This window comes from Lampetra fluviatilis, chromosome 50 (genome assembly GCF_964198595.1).
Source record: "Lampetra fluviatilis chromosome 50, kcLamFluv1.1, whole genome shotgun sequence".
Classification (NCBI taxonomy): domain Eukaryota; kingdom Metazoa; phylum Chordata; class Hyperoartia; order Petromyzontiformes; family Petromyzontidae; genus Lampetra; species Lampetra fluviatilis.
The window spans coordinates 5,558,556-5,578,476 of record NC_136324.1 but is presented as its reverse complement, the minus strand read 5'-3'; the positions used below and the strand labels follow the sequence as shown (position 1 = coordinate 5,578,476).

General features: G+C 50.7%; 1 protein-coding gene across 3 annotated transcripts in view; it reads left to right on the top strand.

Moving 5' to 3' along the window:
* The window catches only part of ITSN1 (intersectin 1), a 63,057-nt gene that overhangs the window by 18,636 nt on the left and 24,500 nt on the right, over positions 1–19,921 (top strand). The window contains exons 10-27 of one of the 3 annotated variants that reach the window (XM_078878313.1): positions 56–180; positions 1,897–2,159; positions 3,554–3,703; positions 3,861–4,001; positions 5,273–5,360; positions 6,834–6,973; positions 10,076–10,569; positions 11,165–11,337; positions 11,779–11,876; positions 12,749–12,763; positions 13,242–13,480; positions 14,484–14,670; positions 16,083–16,291; positions 16,973–17,037; positions 17,173–17,235; positions 18,197–18,247; positions 19,148–19,314; positions 19,779–19,824. In XM_078878313.1, the coding sequence (XP_078734439.1) occupies positions 56–180; positions 1,897–2,159; positions 3,554–3,703; positions 3,861–4,001; positions 5,273–5,360; positions 6,834–6,973; positions 10,076–10,569; positions 11,165–11,337; positions 11,779–11,876; positions 12,749–12,763; positions 13,242–13,480; positions 14,484–14,670; positions 16,083–16,291; positions 16,973–17,037; positions 17,173–17,235; positions 18,197–18,247; positions 19,148–19,314; positions 19,779–19,824 (2,714 nt within the window). Of the gene's footprint in view, positions 1–55; positions 181–1,896; positions 2,160–3,553; positions 3,704–3,860; positions 4,002–5,272; positions 5,361–6,833; positions 6,974–10,075; positions 10,570–11,164; positions 11,338–11,778; positions 11,877–12,748; positions 12,764–13,241; positions 13,481–14,483; positions 14,671–16,082; positions 16,292–16,972; positions 17,236–18,196; positions 18,248–19,147; positions 19,315–19,778; positions 19,825–19,921 lie in introns of all 3 variants that reach the window. The other 2 variants (XM_078878311.1, XM_078878312.1) reach the window with 2 other exon arrangements.

The following is a 19,921-nucleotide window of genomic DNA, read 5'->3' as shown; positions in this document are numbered from 1 at the left end:
ACTCGCTGTACCGTGTCACCGTGTATCATCGTGTGTCACCTTGCGTCGCATGCAGGCGTTCGCGCACTGGAAGTTCCCTCTCTGCAGGCAGCAGCAGCAGCGGCGGCGTTTCCGTGTCGCTCCTCGAACAGAAACCTCCAGAGGAGGTTGCCGAAGAGGAACCGGAGAAAAAACTACCTGGTACCTGCAACCTGCACGCAACTTCTGCCGTTTCCCCCGCCCACTCAGTTCCATTCTTGCATGTGGCAAAATGTTTCGGAGCTAAATGCCGATGTCGAAATCTGATAGCCACGAGAGGGATTCAGGGGAGGGTTTGTGCAGTTTTGCTATTGCGTTGAAGACGACAGTGGTTTAATATATCGTCCACAGATTGGGTTTCATAGCCAGTTGCACTGTGGCTTGTCGTTGATTTTCCAATCATGAGATGAGATGCGCACATGAGTCTTTTGATGTTTTGATGCGGCTCGTGGTTACACCATTTGTCTTCGTTTTTTCTTGGCATCCGTGTTGTTCTACTCTGTTCACCGGCGTTTTTCCGGATCTAGGTGAGACTCTAGGATGTTTACTCTTTGGTTTTTTCCAAAGAGTAGGGACCCTTGCAGTCACAAAAACTTCAAATCTAGAACTCTAGGATGTTGACAGCACGATCCTAGAAGGGTGGTTTGAGTAGGCGGTGAGGAACGTTGTTGAGGTCTTGGTTGATGGGTAGGTTGTCGTGGCAATAAAACGTGTAAACTCCTTCACAGTTTGCATGTTTCCGTGGATATTTGGTGGCAGTGTTTGCACAAAATAGGGAGCCAGGGGATTGGTGTTTGTTTCAGTGTTCTGGTTGTGATGTGTATTAGATCATTTCATGATGCATCTATCACTTTTTTAACGAGCTCCGGGACCTGGAGCACAACTCGGCAAAATTGATGTTCTTGCCTTTGTGTTGTTGCTTCTGTGCTCACGCACCATCGATCTCCCTTGCAAAATAACTGGGCAACCAGCTAAATGGGATCATAAATGACGTCACGCACCTGGGGGTGGGGGGGGGGGTCAGACATTTGTGACGATGTGTGACGAGGGGGGGGGTTTGAGAAATGTGACGTCGCATCAAAATGCGCAACTTTAAATAAATATAGACAACACGTTCTACTTAATTCAATAGACTTTTTAATAAATGTTTTCTCCTACAACATCAGAGTGCAGCGCCACATTAAATACGCACTACAATGACAATAGTTTTAAGTGATTTGGGGGGGGGGGGCAGAGCTGTGTAATGTCATTTGAGGGGGGGTCTGACTTTTTATGATGCCGTGTGACGAAGGGGTGGGGGGTCAAAAATCGTCCAAAATCGCGTGGCGTCATTTATGGACGGCCCCTAAGATGAATTTAAACTTCGAATGTTGGTCCCGCTCACTGCTGATAGGCCCCACTCACTCCACCAGCCCCGCCCACTGCTCAGGCTGCTTCGCCCTTTGTCCCTATCATGAGTCAAAGTGAGCAAGTGAGAAACACGAGGCCATGCAAAATTTAAAACTGAAATGTATCCCGACTTTTACGGATACATTTCAGATTTTGCACAAAAAGCTTGACAACAATTCGACAGCTATTCTGAAATCACTGGGATTGTCCCAGCCAACCCAGGACGTTTAAGTCGCCTTTAGGCAGGTCTACACCTGAGCAATCGGTTACCCAACTTGGTTGCATGCAACTGACTTGCTCGTCTGCGAAACATCTCTACGACCAAAGACACGGACGTATAAGCAGCTATTTAAGTTGCACGATTTCGAGAGTGATTTGGACGGCGCGACTGATCGCTCAGGTGGTGTGTGGGGGGCCCCGCCTTTAGATCTGTGAACTCGCGTAATTCTGCTGCTGCTGCTCCTCCTCCGCCCCCCCCCCCTCCCCAAGTGACATTTGAGGACAAGAAGAGGGAGAACTTTGAGAAGGGCAACCAGGAGCTGGAGCGAAGGCGTGCTGCGTTGGCCGAGACGCAGCGCCGTGAGCGCGAACGCCTGCTGGCCGTGGAGCGCGCTGAGCACGAGCGGAGGGAGCGCGAGCGCCAGCAGCAAGAACGACGCCGCCAGGCGGAGCTGGAGCGCCAGCTGGAGCGCCAGCGGGAGATGGAGCGACAGAGGGAGGAGGAGAGGAGGAGGGAGGTGGAGCGCAGGGAGGTAGGAGGCCAGGCTTAGACTGAGGGATAACTGTGGTTGTGTTGTTACGATGTTGTGAAAATGAACTTACTAAGTTGAGCGTCTTCTTTTTTAAAATATTTTTTTATTTCCATTCTACGTGACTTTACCGAAAGAACCAAGAAGACACTCAACTTCGTAGTTCATTTTCACAACATAAAATATTATGTTTTATTTTTATTATTTTATTATTTCCATTCTACGTGACTTTACCGAAAGAACCAAGAAGATGAATCCCTGCAGTCACGAAAGCTTTAAATCGAAATTTAAGTTGAGTGTGTTTGGGCTGCTTGGTTCTATCAAGTAATTGGTCATGGAGACCAGTCTGATGATGAGGTCCTTGTCTGCCATGTTGGCAGCTCTCATTGTGACCTTCCTCCACCTTGCCCAGACCTCAACCGTAGTCATCAGCTGTTCGTTGCTCAATACTATCCCAGTTAACTTTAGATGGGTCGGGGTTACGGATTAACTGTGCTTGTGAAAAAAACAGATTTTAACATGCCCAGCGTTTCATTATTAGCTGCTCCTCACTGATGGGCAGTGATTCCATGCCCATTTGAAAACAAACGTGTTTTCAGCGATAAAACAGATGAGGCCTGATATGTGTTCCCCCAATTGTGGTTGTCGCCTGATGTTCGTTGTAATCACCGGCGAAACGTTGTACTCTTATTGCAAATGTTGTGGGTTTACTCTCCAACACAGCGGTGTGCTGAACCAGCAAATAATTGGCTTGTTTTGTTTCAGTGACCAACCTTACTAATTGGGGTGGCGGCAGGTTTAACGTCACATTTATATTTACGCGATCTAACCAAAAACCCTCTATTATGGATTACTCAAAAGCCCCATCACCCCAGGAGCAAAGCCTTGACCTCGGAGTACTTAGAAAAAGGCGATCTAAAGATCTTGGGGACCTTGCTGGTTTATAAAGATTGATCAGTTCCTGAAAATATTGTGGGGCTAACCCATTGAGTGCCTTGTAGGTCAGCAGCAGAATTTGCAGTCCGCTCAACTTAACTGGTAGCCAATGTGAAGACGGGAGAGCAGTTGTGTGATGTGCTCGCGAAATGGTGTGCGTGTGAGCACTTCGGCAGCTGCATTATGAACAAGCAGCTTACTCAGAATCCCAAATAATATCCAGCAGTCTAGTGAATAAACACGAGAAGAGGAGTGAGGAAGCAGGGAAATAAAGTGAAGGGGGAGGGAGGGGTAGGGGAAAGGGGAAATCATGTGCGTCGTCAGTGCTGAGTTTGGTGGAAAAGAGCTGCACAGGAAGCTGACGCCGGTACGTGATGCACGCACGGTTGGCTTGAGTGGGATGCTCGTGGTGGTGCGTGTGTGCCGGCTGCCCGTGTCGCTGTGGACCCCGCGCTGTTGAGGCTGCCAAGCGGGAGCTGGAGCGGCAGCGTCAGATGGAGTGGGAGCGCACGCGACGGCAGGAGCTGCTCAACCAACGCAACCGCGAGCAGGAGACAATCGTGGGCCTCAAGGCTCGACGCAAGACGCTGGAGTTCCAGCTGGAGACCGTGGCAAGTACACGTGCACACACGCGCGCTCTCTTGCTTGCGCTCGGTGCTTCATTTCTCGCCGTGTCCTCTCGGCATCACCTGCGTTGCCTGGTTGGAGCGTAGTTGCATTGCCTGGGTTGAGTGCTTTGTCTCAGTGTAGTTGTCGCGTCGTTTCCAGGGTGACAAGCGGCAGCAGCTCGACGGGAAGCTGCAGGACGTTCGCGCCCGGCTGTCCATCGAGCGGCAGGAGCTGGAGCGAACCAACAGCGCGCGCGAGATCAAGCTCTCTCAGCTGGAGTTGCTGCAGAAGCAGCTGCAGGTGACTACGTGTGCGGCACGCGCCCGCGTTTTGAGCATCGCTCAAACGGAGATGCCACGATATTTTTTTTTTTGTCGCGACAAGATAATTCTCGCGAAAACGGTTTCCCGGAACTTTGCAGTTGTATTTCGATTTAAAGCTTTCGTGACTGCAGGGATTCATCTTCTTGGTTCTTTCGGTAAAGTCACGTAGAAGGGAAATAATAAAATAATAAAAATAAAACAATGAAATAATTCTCACGACGTTTCGGCCACAACGCAAGCAGCCGTCCTCAACGGCTGCTTGTGTTGTGGCCGAAACGTCATGAGAATTATTTTATTATGTTTTATTTTTATTATTTTATTATTTCCCTTCTACGTGACGGCTGCTTGCGTTGTGGCCGAAACGTCGTGAGAATTATTTTATTTAATGTTTTATTTGTATTATTTTATTATTTCCCTTCTACGTGACTTTACTGAAAGAACCAAGAAGACTTTGCAGTTGTGTTTAGAATTTTTATTGTATTGTTTTTGTGGGTTATTGCACTACCATTCTCAATAGTGAGGGCTTAGAAGTTATTTAATTGCAGTTTACTTCACTTCACAATATCTGATGCTAATAATGCACAAGTTGTTGGTTATACAAGAAATACATTAACTTGTAAATGTATGATATCACGTAATTAACATGCTGTCTGGAAAACTTTTGTAAAATAGCATTTTCGTGGGATTGGGTATTTAGAATTGGAACGATTGTGTTTCTTAATATTTGTCAGAAAATCAAATATGGAATAAAAAAAAGCGTGCTCTAAAAATATTTAGATTAACAGATGATGCTACAATTGTGGGCCTCGTGTAGTATTATATCATATGTCGCAGAAGCTCTCGTGCCTGGTTTTGAGAGTAGCAGACTAATTGCGTACGCGCGTGAGTGGTTGTGCGTGTGTGTATGTTAAAGCTATAGCTGGAGCTTTATTTTGCGTGTGCATGTGTGTGTGTACGTTGCGTTACAAACCTGGCCACCCGGGTTCAATTCCCGCTCACAGCCAACACCAGTAATGATTATCTGAACCAGTCCTGGGCCGCCCCTAGGTCGAATCGGCCTCAAATGAGTACCTGGTGCGGTGAGTAAACATCGCCACTCGGGAGACAAAGGCGGCCGGGCGTGGTGCTGGCCACCCACCCCCTCGTGTGACGTCCCGGCATTCATAGGTACTCGCTAACAGCACTCGTTCCTACAGTCTGTTGAGGCTATACGGGGGACCCTTGTCTTTGTCTTGTGTACGAGTGCAGGAGCATCAGCAAATGTTGGCACGCCTGGTTCCAGAGAAGCAGTCTCTGAGCGAGCAGCTGAAGCATGTGCAGCAGAACCACACTCAGAGTGAGTTCCCTACTGACTTCTTCCTTTTCACTTGAGCACGACTAACGTGAAATCTTCTTGGTTCTTTCGGTAAAGTCACGTAGAAGGGAAGTAATAAAATAATAAAAATAAAACATAATAAAAGGAAGTAATAAAATAATACAAATAAAACATAGTAAAATAATTCTCACGACGTTTCGGCCACAACGCAAGCAGCCGTCTTCGAAACGTCGTGATAATTATTTTATTATGTTTTATTTTTATTATTTTATTACTTCCCTTCTACGTGACTTTACCGAAAGAATCAAGAAGATGAATCCCTGCAGTCACGAAAGCTTTAAATCGAAAACTAACGTGAAACTTACGGTAACTGCCGTGTCTCTAAACACCCTGCATTACTTACTCTTACGTGGGCATGTGGCTCGGCGGTCGAGCGAGCAGCTCGCAGTCGGAGTTCAAATCCCGGGTATGGTTGACGCAACCCATCATTCCTCTGGGATAATTAAAATGAGTACCACTTTGTGGGAAATTCAACAGTGATGGATGGACTCGCTGTCGCCAAGGGCATGCGGAATCTCCACCACTGAACTGGGTATGGAAGCAGGAGAGGATCCCACTGCCTTAATGCTCGTTTGAGCAGGAAATAACGAACTATCTGCATTTTGTCCAAATTGTATTGCAACCATTGTAAGCATTCTTCCAAGTAAGAGCACCAACAATTTAACTGTTAATGCTGAGCAGAGACATACAGAGCACAATCGGGGTGAGAGTGCAACTTGTATTCATGTCCGAGCTGTGTGTGTGTGTGTGTGGTCGTGGCGCCGTAGTTAGCCCGCTGCGTTACAACCTCAGTTTGATTCCGGGCCACAGCTAACATCAGTGTGTGTTTGTGTATAAATGTGGGAAGCGGTAATGCAACAGTTGGTGCGCTGCTCTACATTCCCGGCGACCCGAGTTCGATTCCAGCTCATGGCCGACACCAGTGACGATTATTTGAACCAGTTCTAGGCCTCCCCTAGGTCGACTTAGCCTTAAATGAGTACCTGTGTAAACATCACAATTGGGGAGACAAAGACGGCCAGACACTGTGCAGGCCACCCACCCGCTCGTGTGACGTTCCGGCCTTCATAGGTGCTCGCTAACACCACTTTCCCCAACAGTTTGTCACAGGTTATACGGTGTATCTTTGTCATTGCATTAATGGGTGTGCCTCAAAGATTGTTAGAAATATCCAGCCCCTGTGAGTGAGTGCCTGGCCAGTGTGCCATGTGCCAAGGAGGTATGAAGAACAATCCAGAGTCTTGGGACCAGGTGACCTATGAAGTGAACCGCTGAGGACGGCCGGCGGATGTGCGCTGGCCGTTTTGTCTGATATCATTGTGACTGCACGGACCGCGGGGACGGGTTCCGCAGGATTGTAAGAGCATCCAGGCGTTTTGCGGTGATTTATTGCGACATCTCCGTCCCGCCACCTTCGCCCGCACACGTATACAGATGACTCTTTCACCGGGGTGCACAAGGCACAGCTGGCGCGCGAGGCCGCTTGCCTCCGCCTGCGGGAGACCCTGGTCTCCGTCGAGACCGAGACGGCCGAGCGGTTGAACGACATCGACGCCTTCAACAACCAGCTGAAGGTGACGTTGCCCGGCGTCCATCGCAGTGGCGTGCTGCTACCACAGCCACACACGGCCAGCATAACCACACAGAGCCGCACCTCCACCGAGCGAACGTGCACCCTCCGGCATTGCCATATCAACGCAGTCTCGGTCAGCCATGCCAACGGTTAGAGCCACCACCGGAGTCTCCTCACCAAGACCAAGTGTCTGTCCAAACACACAGGTGCATCCACGCCTCAAGCAGCCACACTTGTGTCTGCTACTCGGTACTGTTGAAATGATATAGTCAACAATAATGCACTTTGTTTATCCAGGAAAGCCTCCCTGAGTCCCAAGACTCCTTTTCAGGAGGATCGTGCAACTCTGGGACATTAAGGCAATTCTTACAATGAAAGTTTGATTTCATTTCCTAGGAGACCAGAGTACCTGAAGAAAACCTGTGCATGCGTGGGTATAACACTCGAAGCCGCACGCAGATGGATTCAAGAATCAGTTGCAGCAAATCTTCACGTCCTGGCCTAATCGTAGCCCAAGCCTACAACGCCTGGTATCCCCAGACAGTGTCCCATCCGAGTACAAACTAGGATGAAATCTGCTTCGCTTCCGTGGAGCTGACGAGATTGGGTGCACTCGGGATGATTTGGTCGTGGCGCTCTCCTCTTTGGCACCGGCGTGCACCAACGCCGGGCACTTTCAGGCTCCTCTGGCTTATGCGACACGCACTCCTGTGCACCCCTCCCCGTCTCTTGCAGCCGGGCTTGGTGGACGGGCTCGTGTGTCAGTGTCTCTGTGCCTCTCTGGGCTGTCTCTCACAGATAGGCCTCTTTCTGAAGGTCACACACTCGTAGCTGGGCGCCGCAACGCTCCGCTGCACACACACCAGTCACACTTGGGCACTAACGTCACAGCGATCACCGTGCAAATTATCTTGTTCTCAGGCTACTGACTGCCGTCCTGTTGCGATGCCCTAGGAGGGAAACTGCTTTTACTTTTAAGGGTTTCTTTTGGTACTGCAGGAGGCTGATTGGAGACCACCAGATTTGCCCATAAATTAAGTGCCTCCCGCAGAAATCTTATTTTTTATTTATGTTGAAATGCAAACCTGAGAACTGGATTTTTTTCATACTGTTAAATGTTGCTGTTATTAACCGTAATAATGTGATTACTTTTGGAAAAATAATTTAAAGTTAAGCTGAGAAAATCTTTTTGGTAAACGCGATCTGCTTTAGGAAGCGTCCATATCTACCCCACCTTTTTTTTCTCAGCGTCACTTTAAATCCTCTTGACGGTTTTTCTTAAAGACGATGAGTGCAATGGACACTCCATCTAATCGCAGTCTTAACAACACCCCCAGTAGAGTGTCGCTTTGCTAATGTGATGCCAGCTCCATCACTCACATCCCCTCCCCCTTTGGCCCGTAGTGGCTTGCTGCCCGTCACGCTGCATGGCTGGGCCTGGATGGTTGTATGCGATGCAGCACTCGGTGGCGGCGGTGGCAGTGCACACTCCTCACCGTGCTGTCTCATCTCTCCGTAGCTTGCTCTTTTGTGCGCTCAAGTTGTCTGCCATCCTTACTCCCTGCTCACTCACCATTGTCCGTGTCTCCATTGCCCGAGTGCGGCGCCTGTTCACCAGCGTTCTTGGCTCGTGCCAGGATTTTGCTTTCCCAATGTGGAGAAGTTTCCATGATAATAAGATCCATTATTCCAGCATACACCCACCCATACGTATGACCATGTCACCATAACGTGGTGGCGGCCCATCTTGTCAACATCTCGGAAGCCTGGATAGAGCCTGGATGGTTGGCCATCTCACACAAACAGGTTGCCAGATGGCAGTACTGCAAACAAACATTACTATTCTATACGTTTATGCTCCTGGGTTTATGCCTGCACTGCCCCTCATTGAACAGCACGGTGAAGAATGCATAAATACCCACATGGTCCTCCTCCAGCAGTAGATTGCCAAAAGGCTGTACACGGCCGTGTAAATGACGACTCGTCTACTGAAAGGCACAGGCAGTGGCTGTGCCGCTGCCACACATGAGTACCGCGAGCTGTGTGCTGTAGTCTGTCGCTGCCGTTGCTGCCTCGACAGAGCTTGCTCTGGAGACCCCTAACGCGCGAGTGCACGTGTGTGAGTGTGGGTGTGCGCGCGTGCGTCTAACCCTAATCGCAGTCAAAACACTGCTCGCCGGTGGAGATGGCAGTCCTGTCATTGTTTCACCCGAAGGGGTGTAAGCGAGATGGAAATGATCGCTGCGGCTGCAGGCATGACTGCACGCCTTGTGGTGGTCTTCCACGCTGTCTGCAGCCTGTTTGTGCGTTGGTTGAGTCTCTCTAAGTGACACCAACAGTACACGCTCACGTTGGGCTGAATCGGGCAGCGCCGCTTTTCACAAACCTCCAACTAACGTGGCCGTCTGCGTGATTCGCCGTGGATTTGTGTGGCAATCAAAAGACGGTGCGGGGAGGTTCCACGTTACCGGTGGACATTGCAGACCTTTGGATATGTTGACAGTGCTTTGGGAGGATGGTAGTGCTCATAAGTGTCAGGAACTGGGAGGTGGTGGCGTTGCCGTTGATGCACCCCTCCTCCCACCCCCATTACAGTCAACTCTCAATTATCCAAAGCAATGGGGGTGGGAGTGTGGCCCAGGTGAAACAAAAGTGCAGATAATGTAAACGTATGTTAATTTAGGCCAAAACACGTGTTTATTGTTTACCCAAATACAACGGGGTGGGGGGGGGGTACAGACCTAGAACGTGCTGTCTGCTTTTATTGCTTCTTAAAGGAATCGATTCACTTGCCTACGTGTTTGCAGTCAACGTGTGGGCACCGTGTCACTAACCCTTGACGAAAAGGTGCAAATGAGCACGGTTAATGCGCACTACGGGTAGTCCGCGCACGGACAATCGAGCGTTGACTGCAAACGTGGAGGCTTCAGCGTGAGGGCCGAGGTTTTTTTTTATCAGGAGCCCGCATAGAGGCGACGCTCCTGGGGAGGTCATCCCTCATGGACCCGCCGGAGGGGCCTCAGTCCGGGACTGAAGGTGAACTTCACCTGCGGCCTCCCCCTCCGCACCACCGGCCCCCCCTTGTGGCCTCTCCCCCACGCAGGAGCTCCGGGAGATGTACAGCCGCCAGCAGCAGCTGCAGCAGGAGCGGCAGCAGCAGCTGAAGCAGGAGCGGCAGCAGCAGCTGCAGCAGGAGAGGCAGCAGCAGCTGCAGCAGGAACGGCAGCAGCAGCAGGAACGGCAGCTGCAGCAGGAGCGGCAGCAGCAGCAGGAGCGGCAACAGCAGCAGGAACGGCAGCTGCAGCAGGAGCGGCAGCAGCAGCAGGAGAGGCAGCTGCAGCAGGAGAGGCAGCAGCAGCTGCAGCAGGAGAGGCAGCAGCAGCTGCAGCAGGAGCGGGCGCGAGCTCAGAGAGAGGTGGAGGAGCGTGCGAGAGCGCAGCAGGAGACTGAGGAGCGTGCCCGGGCGCAGAAGGAGAGCGAGGAGCGCGCACGGGCGCAGAGGCAGGTGGAGGAGCGAGCGCGGCACCAGCGCGAAGCGGAGGAGCGAGCGCGAGCCCAGCGGGAGGCGGAGGAGCAAGAGCAAGCGGAGAGCAAGCGGTAAAGAGCGCGCTGCTGCCTCTCGATGTGCCAGGGCTGGGGAACTGATGGAATCTATGGACCGTGGGCTGTGTACGGCCTGTGACTTAATTTCACTTCGCCCGCATCCACACGAGACCTACCGCTTAGAGACGGTTCTCAAATGGTGTCCATCACTGTGAGCTTCTCAGCTGCACTAATCTGGTACTAGGCGGGGAATATTCTTGGCTGGACACATTGCCACGTTTATAATTTTAGCGAGCTCAGTAATTTCTTTGCCCAGTGCGTTTGGTTTTTCCTACTTTATATATACAGTGGCAATTTAATCGATCAATACAAATGCAAATCGCTATCCTGACATGCTGTGCATCATTCTTTGGTTCTTTCGGTTAAGTCACGTCTAAAGATAAAATAACAAATTCAATAATAGCATATTACGACGTTTCGATTGCAACACAAGCAATCATCAGCAGGCATAGACGTGACTTAACCGAAAGAACCAAAGAATAATTCCTGCAGTCACGAAAGCTCCAAAATTAATGCTGTGCATCGCTCGTGACAAGATGGCCCCGCAGAACTGCGGGCTGACATTAGGGCTGTGTTTGTGCGCGAGTAGGAGAAGCGCAGGGCAGGACGCCCAGGGCGACCAGGCTGCCGGGGAGGATGCAATCGCCTCCGGAGGTCCGACAGCGGCGCCCGCCAACCATCAGCACAAGATGGAGTTGGCCGACCGCCTCAATAAGATCCTGCAGCGGCAACAAGATCGCGAGCCCGTCAGGAAACCCTCGGGTAATGGTCGCTGTCGCCCACCCCGTGCTGCCGTCACCACCGCATTGTGCCTTTTGCGGAATATCGTTAGATCCTGATTGTCGTGATTTTAGTTTTTTTTATTGGCTGTGTTACGCGTTAAACACGTTCGGTTTTCCTGCATCACGACTGCAGGCCTAGGCTCTCGCAATCATTTGTTAAATTATTTCTGTCTTGCGTAAATGACAGACGCATTTATAAGTTGTATAGGTTTGTGAAGCTCTATGATTACATGATTTATTCAATTAACCATGAAGATGGACTTTTTTTCCCTGACTGGAAGTATATAAAATCACAAAAACTGTATAATACGCAAAACCCAATTACAGCATCACAGAAAAATTATATCTGTAAAACCATAACATCATGACAATTAATATAGTATCGTGGAAACGCGAGTGAGCTGCGTTGCTTTTTTAACAGACTCGTCGGAGTCCAAGGTGGCGTACTACCGAGCGCTGTATCCGTTTGAGGCTCGCAATCAGGACGAGCTCACGATCCAGCCTGGCGACGTCATCCTCGTAAGCCCTCTTTGACTACTCACTCACTTTACGAAGCGTCCATATCTTCCCCACCTTTTTTTTTCTCAGCGTCACTTTAAATTCTCTGACGGTTTTTCTTAAAGACGATGAGTGCAATAGACACTCCATCTAATCGCAGTCTTAACAACACCCCCAGTAGAGTGTCGCTTTGCTAATGTGATTCCAACTCCGTCACTCACATCCCCTCCCCCTTTGGCCCGTAGTGGCTTGCTGCCCGTCACACCAATTGACGACGAATCAGGCAAACTCTGCGCTTGCAAAACGTGTTCATTTCATCAGTCGAAAGACTGCGAGGCAAACCGTGTGTAAGTGGGGCACACCCAGTGACCCTCCCCAAGATGCCCGCAGCAGCATGCGGCAAAACGCTGAGAGAAGAACAACACGCAGCCCGGCACGGACAACCACACTTGGATTGCAAGCAGCTGCAAAAGAACTTGCGTGTTTATATCTCTGTGGTTATCTTCTTGGTTCTTTCGGTAAAGTCACGACAGACCTGGTCTTCACCTGAGGACGGCTGCTTGCGTTGTGGCCGAAACGTCGTGAGAATTATTTTATTATGTTTTATTTTTATTATTGTATTACTTCCCTTCTACGTGACTTTACCGAAAGAACCAAGAAGATGAATCCCTGCAGTCACGAAAGCTTTAAATCGAAAAATCTCTGTGGTTACTTCGCTGCAATGTGTCTGCACTTGCTTTGGGCAGTAGCTTACTTTGAGTCGTATTTCTCTGCTGTGAATATTCCTTTTTGAACTGTCTTGTGCTGCCGTGTTCTGTAGTGTTTCTCTGCTTCTCTTTACAAGCCTCCTCTCCCTTCTTTTCTTTGTAAACTCTGCCGCTGTCTGCCTGGAGGTGAAAGGGGACTGGGTAAGTTTCTCACAGCTATTGTGCGAGGCTCTGAGGCTGGGTGTGGTTTGAATGGGGTCAAGGGTTCGGGTTAAAGCTGAAGTTGGTTTCCAGCTTTTCTGGATCAATTATTACTTTGGAGTCAGAAATATGGAAAGGATCATAGGTTCATATGGAGAGGGTTATATTTTCCTACACACAACATTACTTCGAGCTGATAGTTTGACATTTTAAACAACGTCATACATATACACGTGTGCTTTTTACTTGTGATTGTTTTTTTGGTTTAAACGTGGTGTGTGTGTGTGTACACGTGTTACGTGCCAGTGTTTTTAATCGGTGCACCTCACCGGCAACGCCGCGCATCAGAAACGTGGACACTTGACAAATAAAATGCAGGGAAGTGCTCAACGAGGCAAGGAGAGAGAGGTTCCCGCTTGGGATTATCTAACAGTGGATAGACCACGGCCGTGATGATTTTGTTGCGTCTTGTCTGCAGGTCGACGAGAACCAAACTGGGGAGCCGGGCTGGCTGGGTGGGGAGCTGCGTGGCCAGACCGGGTGGTTTCCTGCCAACTACAGTGAGCGCATTCCCGATGGCGAAATTGGGGGGGGCACCCAGGCCCAGACCCCAGACGGTGGGGGGCATCTACTGGCAACAGCAGGAGGAGGAGGCGGAGGAGAAGGAGGAGGAGGTGGAGGAGGAGGTGGTGGCAACTGGGCAGACTTCAGCACCGCGTATGTCCGTCCTGTTTCTCAAATCGTTTTCTGTACAATAGTGGCCACTTTACTTCCGGTTACTCTGCGTGCGATGGAAGGATGGGGCATGCAATTTGGAAGTGTGGAATCGAAGTTGGCAGCAAAGTGTTGAGAGATGTAATCGAAAGAAGGAGGCTGTGATTGGTGGGACGTGGTTGGTACGGGGGAGGGCAGGTTGCCGAGAGATGTGGTGGAGCGGCCAAGGGGAGACCTCGTGTCAAGTTCATTGTTTATTTTGTTAAACCAGTGGAGAACTCGCGAGGCCATGATAGTCTCATTCGCAAGAGGCCTGCGGTAACTAAAAATTAACAACAAAACAAAAGGAAAAATAAAGTAACTGCACTGAAGTACAATAAATAGAAGTTGAAAATATTGCAGAAACATAAATACGTGTTTAATAGTACATTTTCTGTCGCATTAGTCAGCTTGGGCTGATCATTGTAAATCTGCAAGCTAAAGCCGGATGATCATGATGAGGCTGTATTACTAATCCTTGAATGTCGTCTTAACTGCAACAAGGGGAAAGCCAGACATTGGTGGGGATGACACCACAAGGGCAGTCCACGAAGTTTGAGTGGCGATTACGGGATCTTTCGGAAGGAAGCGATGGCGAGGTGATGTAACATCAGCGGCATTGGCCCTTGTCAGTGGCGGATCCAAAGTGGGGGGGTGGGAACAATGGGAGCGATTCCCTCTCACTTGAGGTCCTGAAAATCGGTATTTGAAATGTAAATATTTGTAGGGGCCTTATTTAAAAGGCATGAAATGTGGGACCGCACCACCGCCCCCCCAACCATGAAAAGTGTTTAGATCTGCCTCTGGCCATGATGAACTTTTGACCTTGTTTTGACCTTGTGAAAGTGTGGGTGTGTGAATTAATCGCTGACCGGATGTGTACGTGTGATTCGTGAGTCGCATGCGGGATCTGGTCCCGTGAGATCATCGTGGCTGCAATGGAGTTGTTTCCTTTTTGGTCGGGCAGGTGGCCGGGCAGCACTAGCACCACGGAAGTGGGGGGCGATTCAGGGGGCGGCACCTGGGAATCGCTGGACAGCACGGCCGCTCACGCGACAGCCCAGCCCGTTGCGCACGCGGGGGCAGCCCAGCGACCGTGTTCGGCCTTCACCCCGGCCTCCGTGTCCATGTCGCCCTCGCCAACACCAGGACAGGTGTGCGGTGACAGATGCACTGTCGTGTTGCTCGTGTGTTTGTGAGTTGTGTGTGTGCGCGCTGATTTGAAGGGTGTGTGTATGTGTAGATTGAAGGATGTGTGTGTGCAAACTGCACACGTTAGTGTAGTGGTTAGCACGCTACGAACCCGGCGACCCGGAATTGATTCCCTCTCACGGCCAACACCAGTTTCGAATATCTCTACCAGTCATGGGCCTCCCCTAGGTCGACTCAACCTCAAATGAGTACCTGGTGCGGTGTGTAAAAACATTGCCACTGGGGAGACAGGCGTTCGGGCGTGGTGTTGGCAACCCACCCCCTCGTGTACCGTGCCGGCCTTCAGAGGTTCTCGCTAACAGCACTTGCCCCAACAGTCCGTTGAGGCTATACGGGGGATCTTTGTCTTTGCAGACTACAGAGTAATCCGTGGATGGTGTTTTGATCTTTGTGTTTTAAGTATGTATTAGTGATTGTGTGCATGTGTATATGTTAGACCTCAACAGTGTACCTCGTCGCTATCTCAAGTCCTTATCCCCCTTCTGGGATCGCGCTGCCATCACTAACATAGCATCTCACCCAGATCTGGAAGAACGCTGTCAAACAGCGTGGAACAACGCAGGACGTCCAGAATAAACACCTCACCCGAGACCAAAATCTCGCACCTCCTGTCTTTCGCCATTCCTCGAAGGCGCACTGGTTTAACCATCAACAATATCAGAACGTCAACAGGCGCACATCTACTTCATGAATAGAAACTTAAAGACAATCCACAATGCGGCTGTGGCCATGCAACTGTGGTCCTGCGCTCCTTTAACAGAGGAATTGCAAAAAACTACACAAACTCTTCTTCTTGGTTCTTTTGGTAAAGTCACGTAGAAGGGAAGTAATAAAATAATAAAAATAAAACATAATAAATGAATTCTCACGACGTTTCGGCCACAACGCAAGCAGCCGTCCTCAGGTGAAGAACAGGTCTGTCGAGAAGACAGAGTCTGAATGACAACCCCAGGCTTGGAGCGTCTTTTTAAGCTGGGTTGGAGGGGGGGAAGAGCGCCTTGACAAAATAATTTGCATATCAAGAGGAATTTAGCATACATATAAGCTGGGTTGGAGGTGGAAGAAGAGCGCCTTGACAAAATAATTTGCATATCAAGAGGAATTTAGCATATTTATGGGAAATGCGTAGGAGGTGGGCTGGGGGGTTTCAAAGTCATATTATCAACAACACTACACAAACTCTCTCCTGAAGCCCTCTCGTGGCTCGCAGCCCTCGACATTTGCATTCAGCACCTGATCATATTTGCACACGCAACAGTAGCGCTGTGTGTACGTTGATACGTGTGTGTGTGTGTCATGCTTGCTCACACGTGTGTTCTCTCCGTGTGTGTGTGTGTGTGCGCGCCGAGCGCAGGGAGAGCCGGTCGAGGGTGTGCAGGCTCAGGCCCTCTACCCGTGGCGTGCCAAGAAAGAGAACCACCTGAACTTCAACAAGGGCGACGTCATCTCGGTGCTTGAGCAGCAGGACATGTGGTGGTTCGGGGAGGCGCGCGGCGGCCAGAAGGGCTGGTTCCCCAAGTCCTACGTGAAACTCATCTCTGGACCCGTGCGTCGCGGGCTCAGGTGGGAACCCGTGGCGCCCCTGTGAACGGATCTCGCGCTAAGCTACGTTTGCGTGCTTTAAAATATTTTTTTTTTACCGCTTTAATCTTTGACGCACCTGCTCAACGTTGCCTGTGTGGGCCCCCATACGCACTGAGCAGAATCTTGAGCTGTCAGCAACTACTCGTGTTGTCGCTTTGCCCTGCCTTACCGCTGATACCATTCCATCAGAACTGTTGCGTGGGGGTGTATGTGCTATATCTGCGTGTGTGTGTCTTTGTGTGCTGGGAGCGGTGGCGCTGCGGTTAGTGCCCTGTGCTATGAACCTGGTGGCCCGAGTTCAATTCCCTCCCCAAGGTCGATTCAGCCTCACATTAGTACCTGGTGCAGTGTGTAAACCTCGCCACTAGAGAGGTAAAGGTGGCCAAGTGTGGTCCTGGCCACCCACCCCCGTGTGTGCCGTGCCAGCCTTCATAGGTGCTCACTTAACAGCACTTGCTATGCTAGGGATCTTGGTCTATGCATGTGAGTATACACATGCGTGTACGGGCAAATACTTGCATTGTGTGCATGTGGGTGTGAGTTTGCCACTTGTCTGTGTGAGTTTGCATATCACGTTTGTATGTGTGTGAGCGTGTATACCGTGCGTGTCTGCAAGTGTGCAATTTCACGTGTGTGCGCGTATGTGTCTGTGCATCTCAGTGTGGAGTCAACCTCTTCGGATGGGTCCCAGCGCGGCCCATCTCCACGGCCCCCCATGCCTGAAGGTACCGCGTCCTTCGCTCGTCAAACCAAGCCCGTGTCGCCCCAAGCCAGTAGACTCAGCCCTCGCCCGTTTCCGCCAGCTGTGAGTGATGCCTCCTCTCATCTCCACGATGTCCCCTCTCGTGGTTGTGAGACAGAAGCCAAGATGAAGTCACTTCCCACACGCCCTGCCCCGGCACCCCCGGCTTCCTCTGGCCAAGGTACCACCTGAAGCATGCCCAGCAGTTGACACACCCAGCACCGAACACACACACACACCGCCTGACACCCAGCAGCTGACGTATATGTATATGTTGCACTTCTTTCGCACCATACGTAGCCAACCATGGTAATCGGAAGTGTGGGGGGGAGGACGACCGACTCAACACAAACAGCAGCTCTAAAGAAATGCATTTAAAAGTTCATAGCTCCCAGTGGCTTCCTAATGTCAGAAGCGCATGCGGTGACCGTCTTTGTTCGATGGCTAGCCAGAATCCGCTTGCGAGGATGACCGGAGTTCACGTGATGGTTAATGCTCCTTGATGAGATCAGGAAGGTGCTGTGGTTCGTTATTGGCAAGCACTTTGTGTGTAATGAGTGCGACCTTACGATGTATTCGTTCGGCAACCCGGAAGCCAATGCAGCTCGGCGAGTACTGGACGGACACGGTGGGATCTTGCAGAGGACCCGTTACGATACATGCCAAAGAACTTTGTACATGCTGCAGCTTGGTCATTTTTTTTCTAGCCGTTCCGTAAAGTAGTGAGTTGCAATGATCGAGCCTTGTCGATATACTATGCTACACGCCACCGTGTTGGCGATGTCACGACTCAATAGTGGTTGAAAGTGTCGTAGAGCCCTGATATGAAATTCGCAGGACCTGACTGTATTTTGTACGTGGTGATCAAACGACACAACTAATGACTGACACACCCAGTAGCTTTACACCATCATACCCACTCTTACCTCTACCCATCGCTGCTCAGATAATTGCATATCTCTGAATTGTACTGGATTAAATCAGGGATATCCTACTTGTCCGTGTTTGTTTGTTTGATATAAACAGTCAAGTGCAAGAGACTTGGTGAAGTTAGGCAATTTGACTGTGCAGGCTCCAGCTGTTCGTTCTGTGAGGCGTGGTGCTGCTGGTGATGCTGATGATGTTTTCATGTGTCCTCACAGGCTCCCCAGTGAGAAGTCGCCTGGCACCATCACCAGCACCACCTCAGGAAGGTGACCCGCACACCCAGCACAATCCACGCTGACCACACTGCAATACCCACTCTACCCACGCTACCCACGCTACCCACACTACCCACTCTACCCACACTATCCACACCGCACTGCTCACCAAGTCAAAAGTAATATGAGCATGCAAGCGGTGATTATCTCCTGTTTATAGCCCTGATCCAGTGATAGCAATTCCACATTCGTATGGTGGGGCGAGTCTATCAAAAGACAACCACTTTCAACTTCCCCACAATATGGTACTGGCCCCAGAGGGATGATGTGCAGAGTAAATTTTCTCACCATGAGCCAGTCACCACACAATACTGCCTCCGATCACCCACGCTATATGCACGTACACAACTGTTCAAACAGGGCAGAAGAAACGCAGTAAACAACACGAGACGGGTAAAGCACCGCAAACAAAATAATTGATTCTTGAATAGATCATGATGATTTACCGGTGGTTGGTGGAGGCTGAGAAGTTGTTACACCCGTGGTATTGGGCACGTAGGAGTGTGCGAGTGTGTGTGTGCACGCGTGGGGAGCGATAGTGTAGCGGTTAGCGCGCTGCGCTATGAACCCGGCGACCCGAGTTCGATTCCCGCTCACGGCCAACACGAGTGACGATTATCTGAACCGGTCCCGGGCCTCCCCTAGGTCGACTTAGCCTCAAATGAGTACCTGGTGCGGTGTGTAAACATCACCACTAGGGAGACAAAGGCGGTCGGGCGTGGTGCTGGCCACCCACCCCCTCGTGTACCGTTGCGGCCTTCATAGGTGCTCGATAACAGCACTTGCCCCTACAGTCTGTTAAGTCTATACGGGGGATCTTTATCTTTGTGTGTGCACGCGGGGACGTTCCGTGCTCACGCCGCCCCCCCACTGCTGCCGCTGCGTTTGCAGAGTTTGTGGCGCTGTACGCGTACGAGAGCGGAGAGCCGGGCGACTTGACGTTCGCGCAGGGCGACGTCATCGTGGTGACACGACGGGAGGGCGACTGGTGGACGGGCCAAATCGAGGGCCGCTCTGGGGTCTTCCCCTCCAACTACGTGCGGCCCAAGGACAGCGAGGTACACAGTGGCCTCTGGTTCATCATCGCCAGCGTTAACCGCCGTGTTTAACACCTTACAACTAAGGTTGAGAGCGTTTATGCATAATCTCTGGTCGTCTTTCTGTTGTCCTTTCATCCGACCAATTGCTAATTTCTCGGTCGGCTGATGATCCTAATTAGAGACTTACCGTTTTGAAATCTGGCCAAATTTCTGAAGGAATTGCCCAACACTTGGAGATTCGCTCAAAAACTAAAATGTGACCCACCTCTTAGTACCCAGTCTCTCGTCCGGCGCTGCTATCTGAGCCCCATTTTCTCATCACGGACGTACGGCTCCTCGTGTGCCTGGCGCAAGCGTTACCACCACGGCCATCACTAATTAATGCTTCCGAGGATAAACACGTGTTCGAAAGTGTTACAGGACCCATCGACGCGCATGTTTGTTTTGCCTGCCTCGTCTAATTGTTGTTTATTTCCGATCAGGCACCAGGCCAGGCTGGAAAGACCGGCAGCATGGGGAAGAAGCCAGGTGGGTTGGACTCTACTTTTTTTTTTTGGACTCTCGCTGCCCCACCAACTGACTCGGCAGTGACACGCTCTTGTGCGACGACGATCGCGTCCGTGCG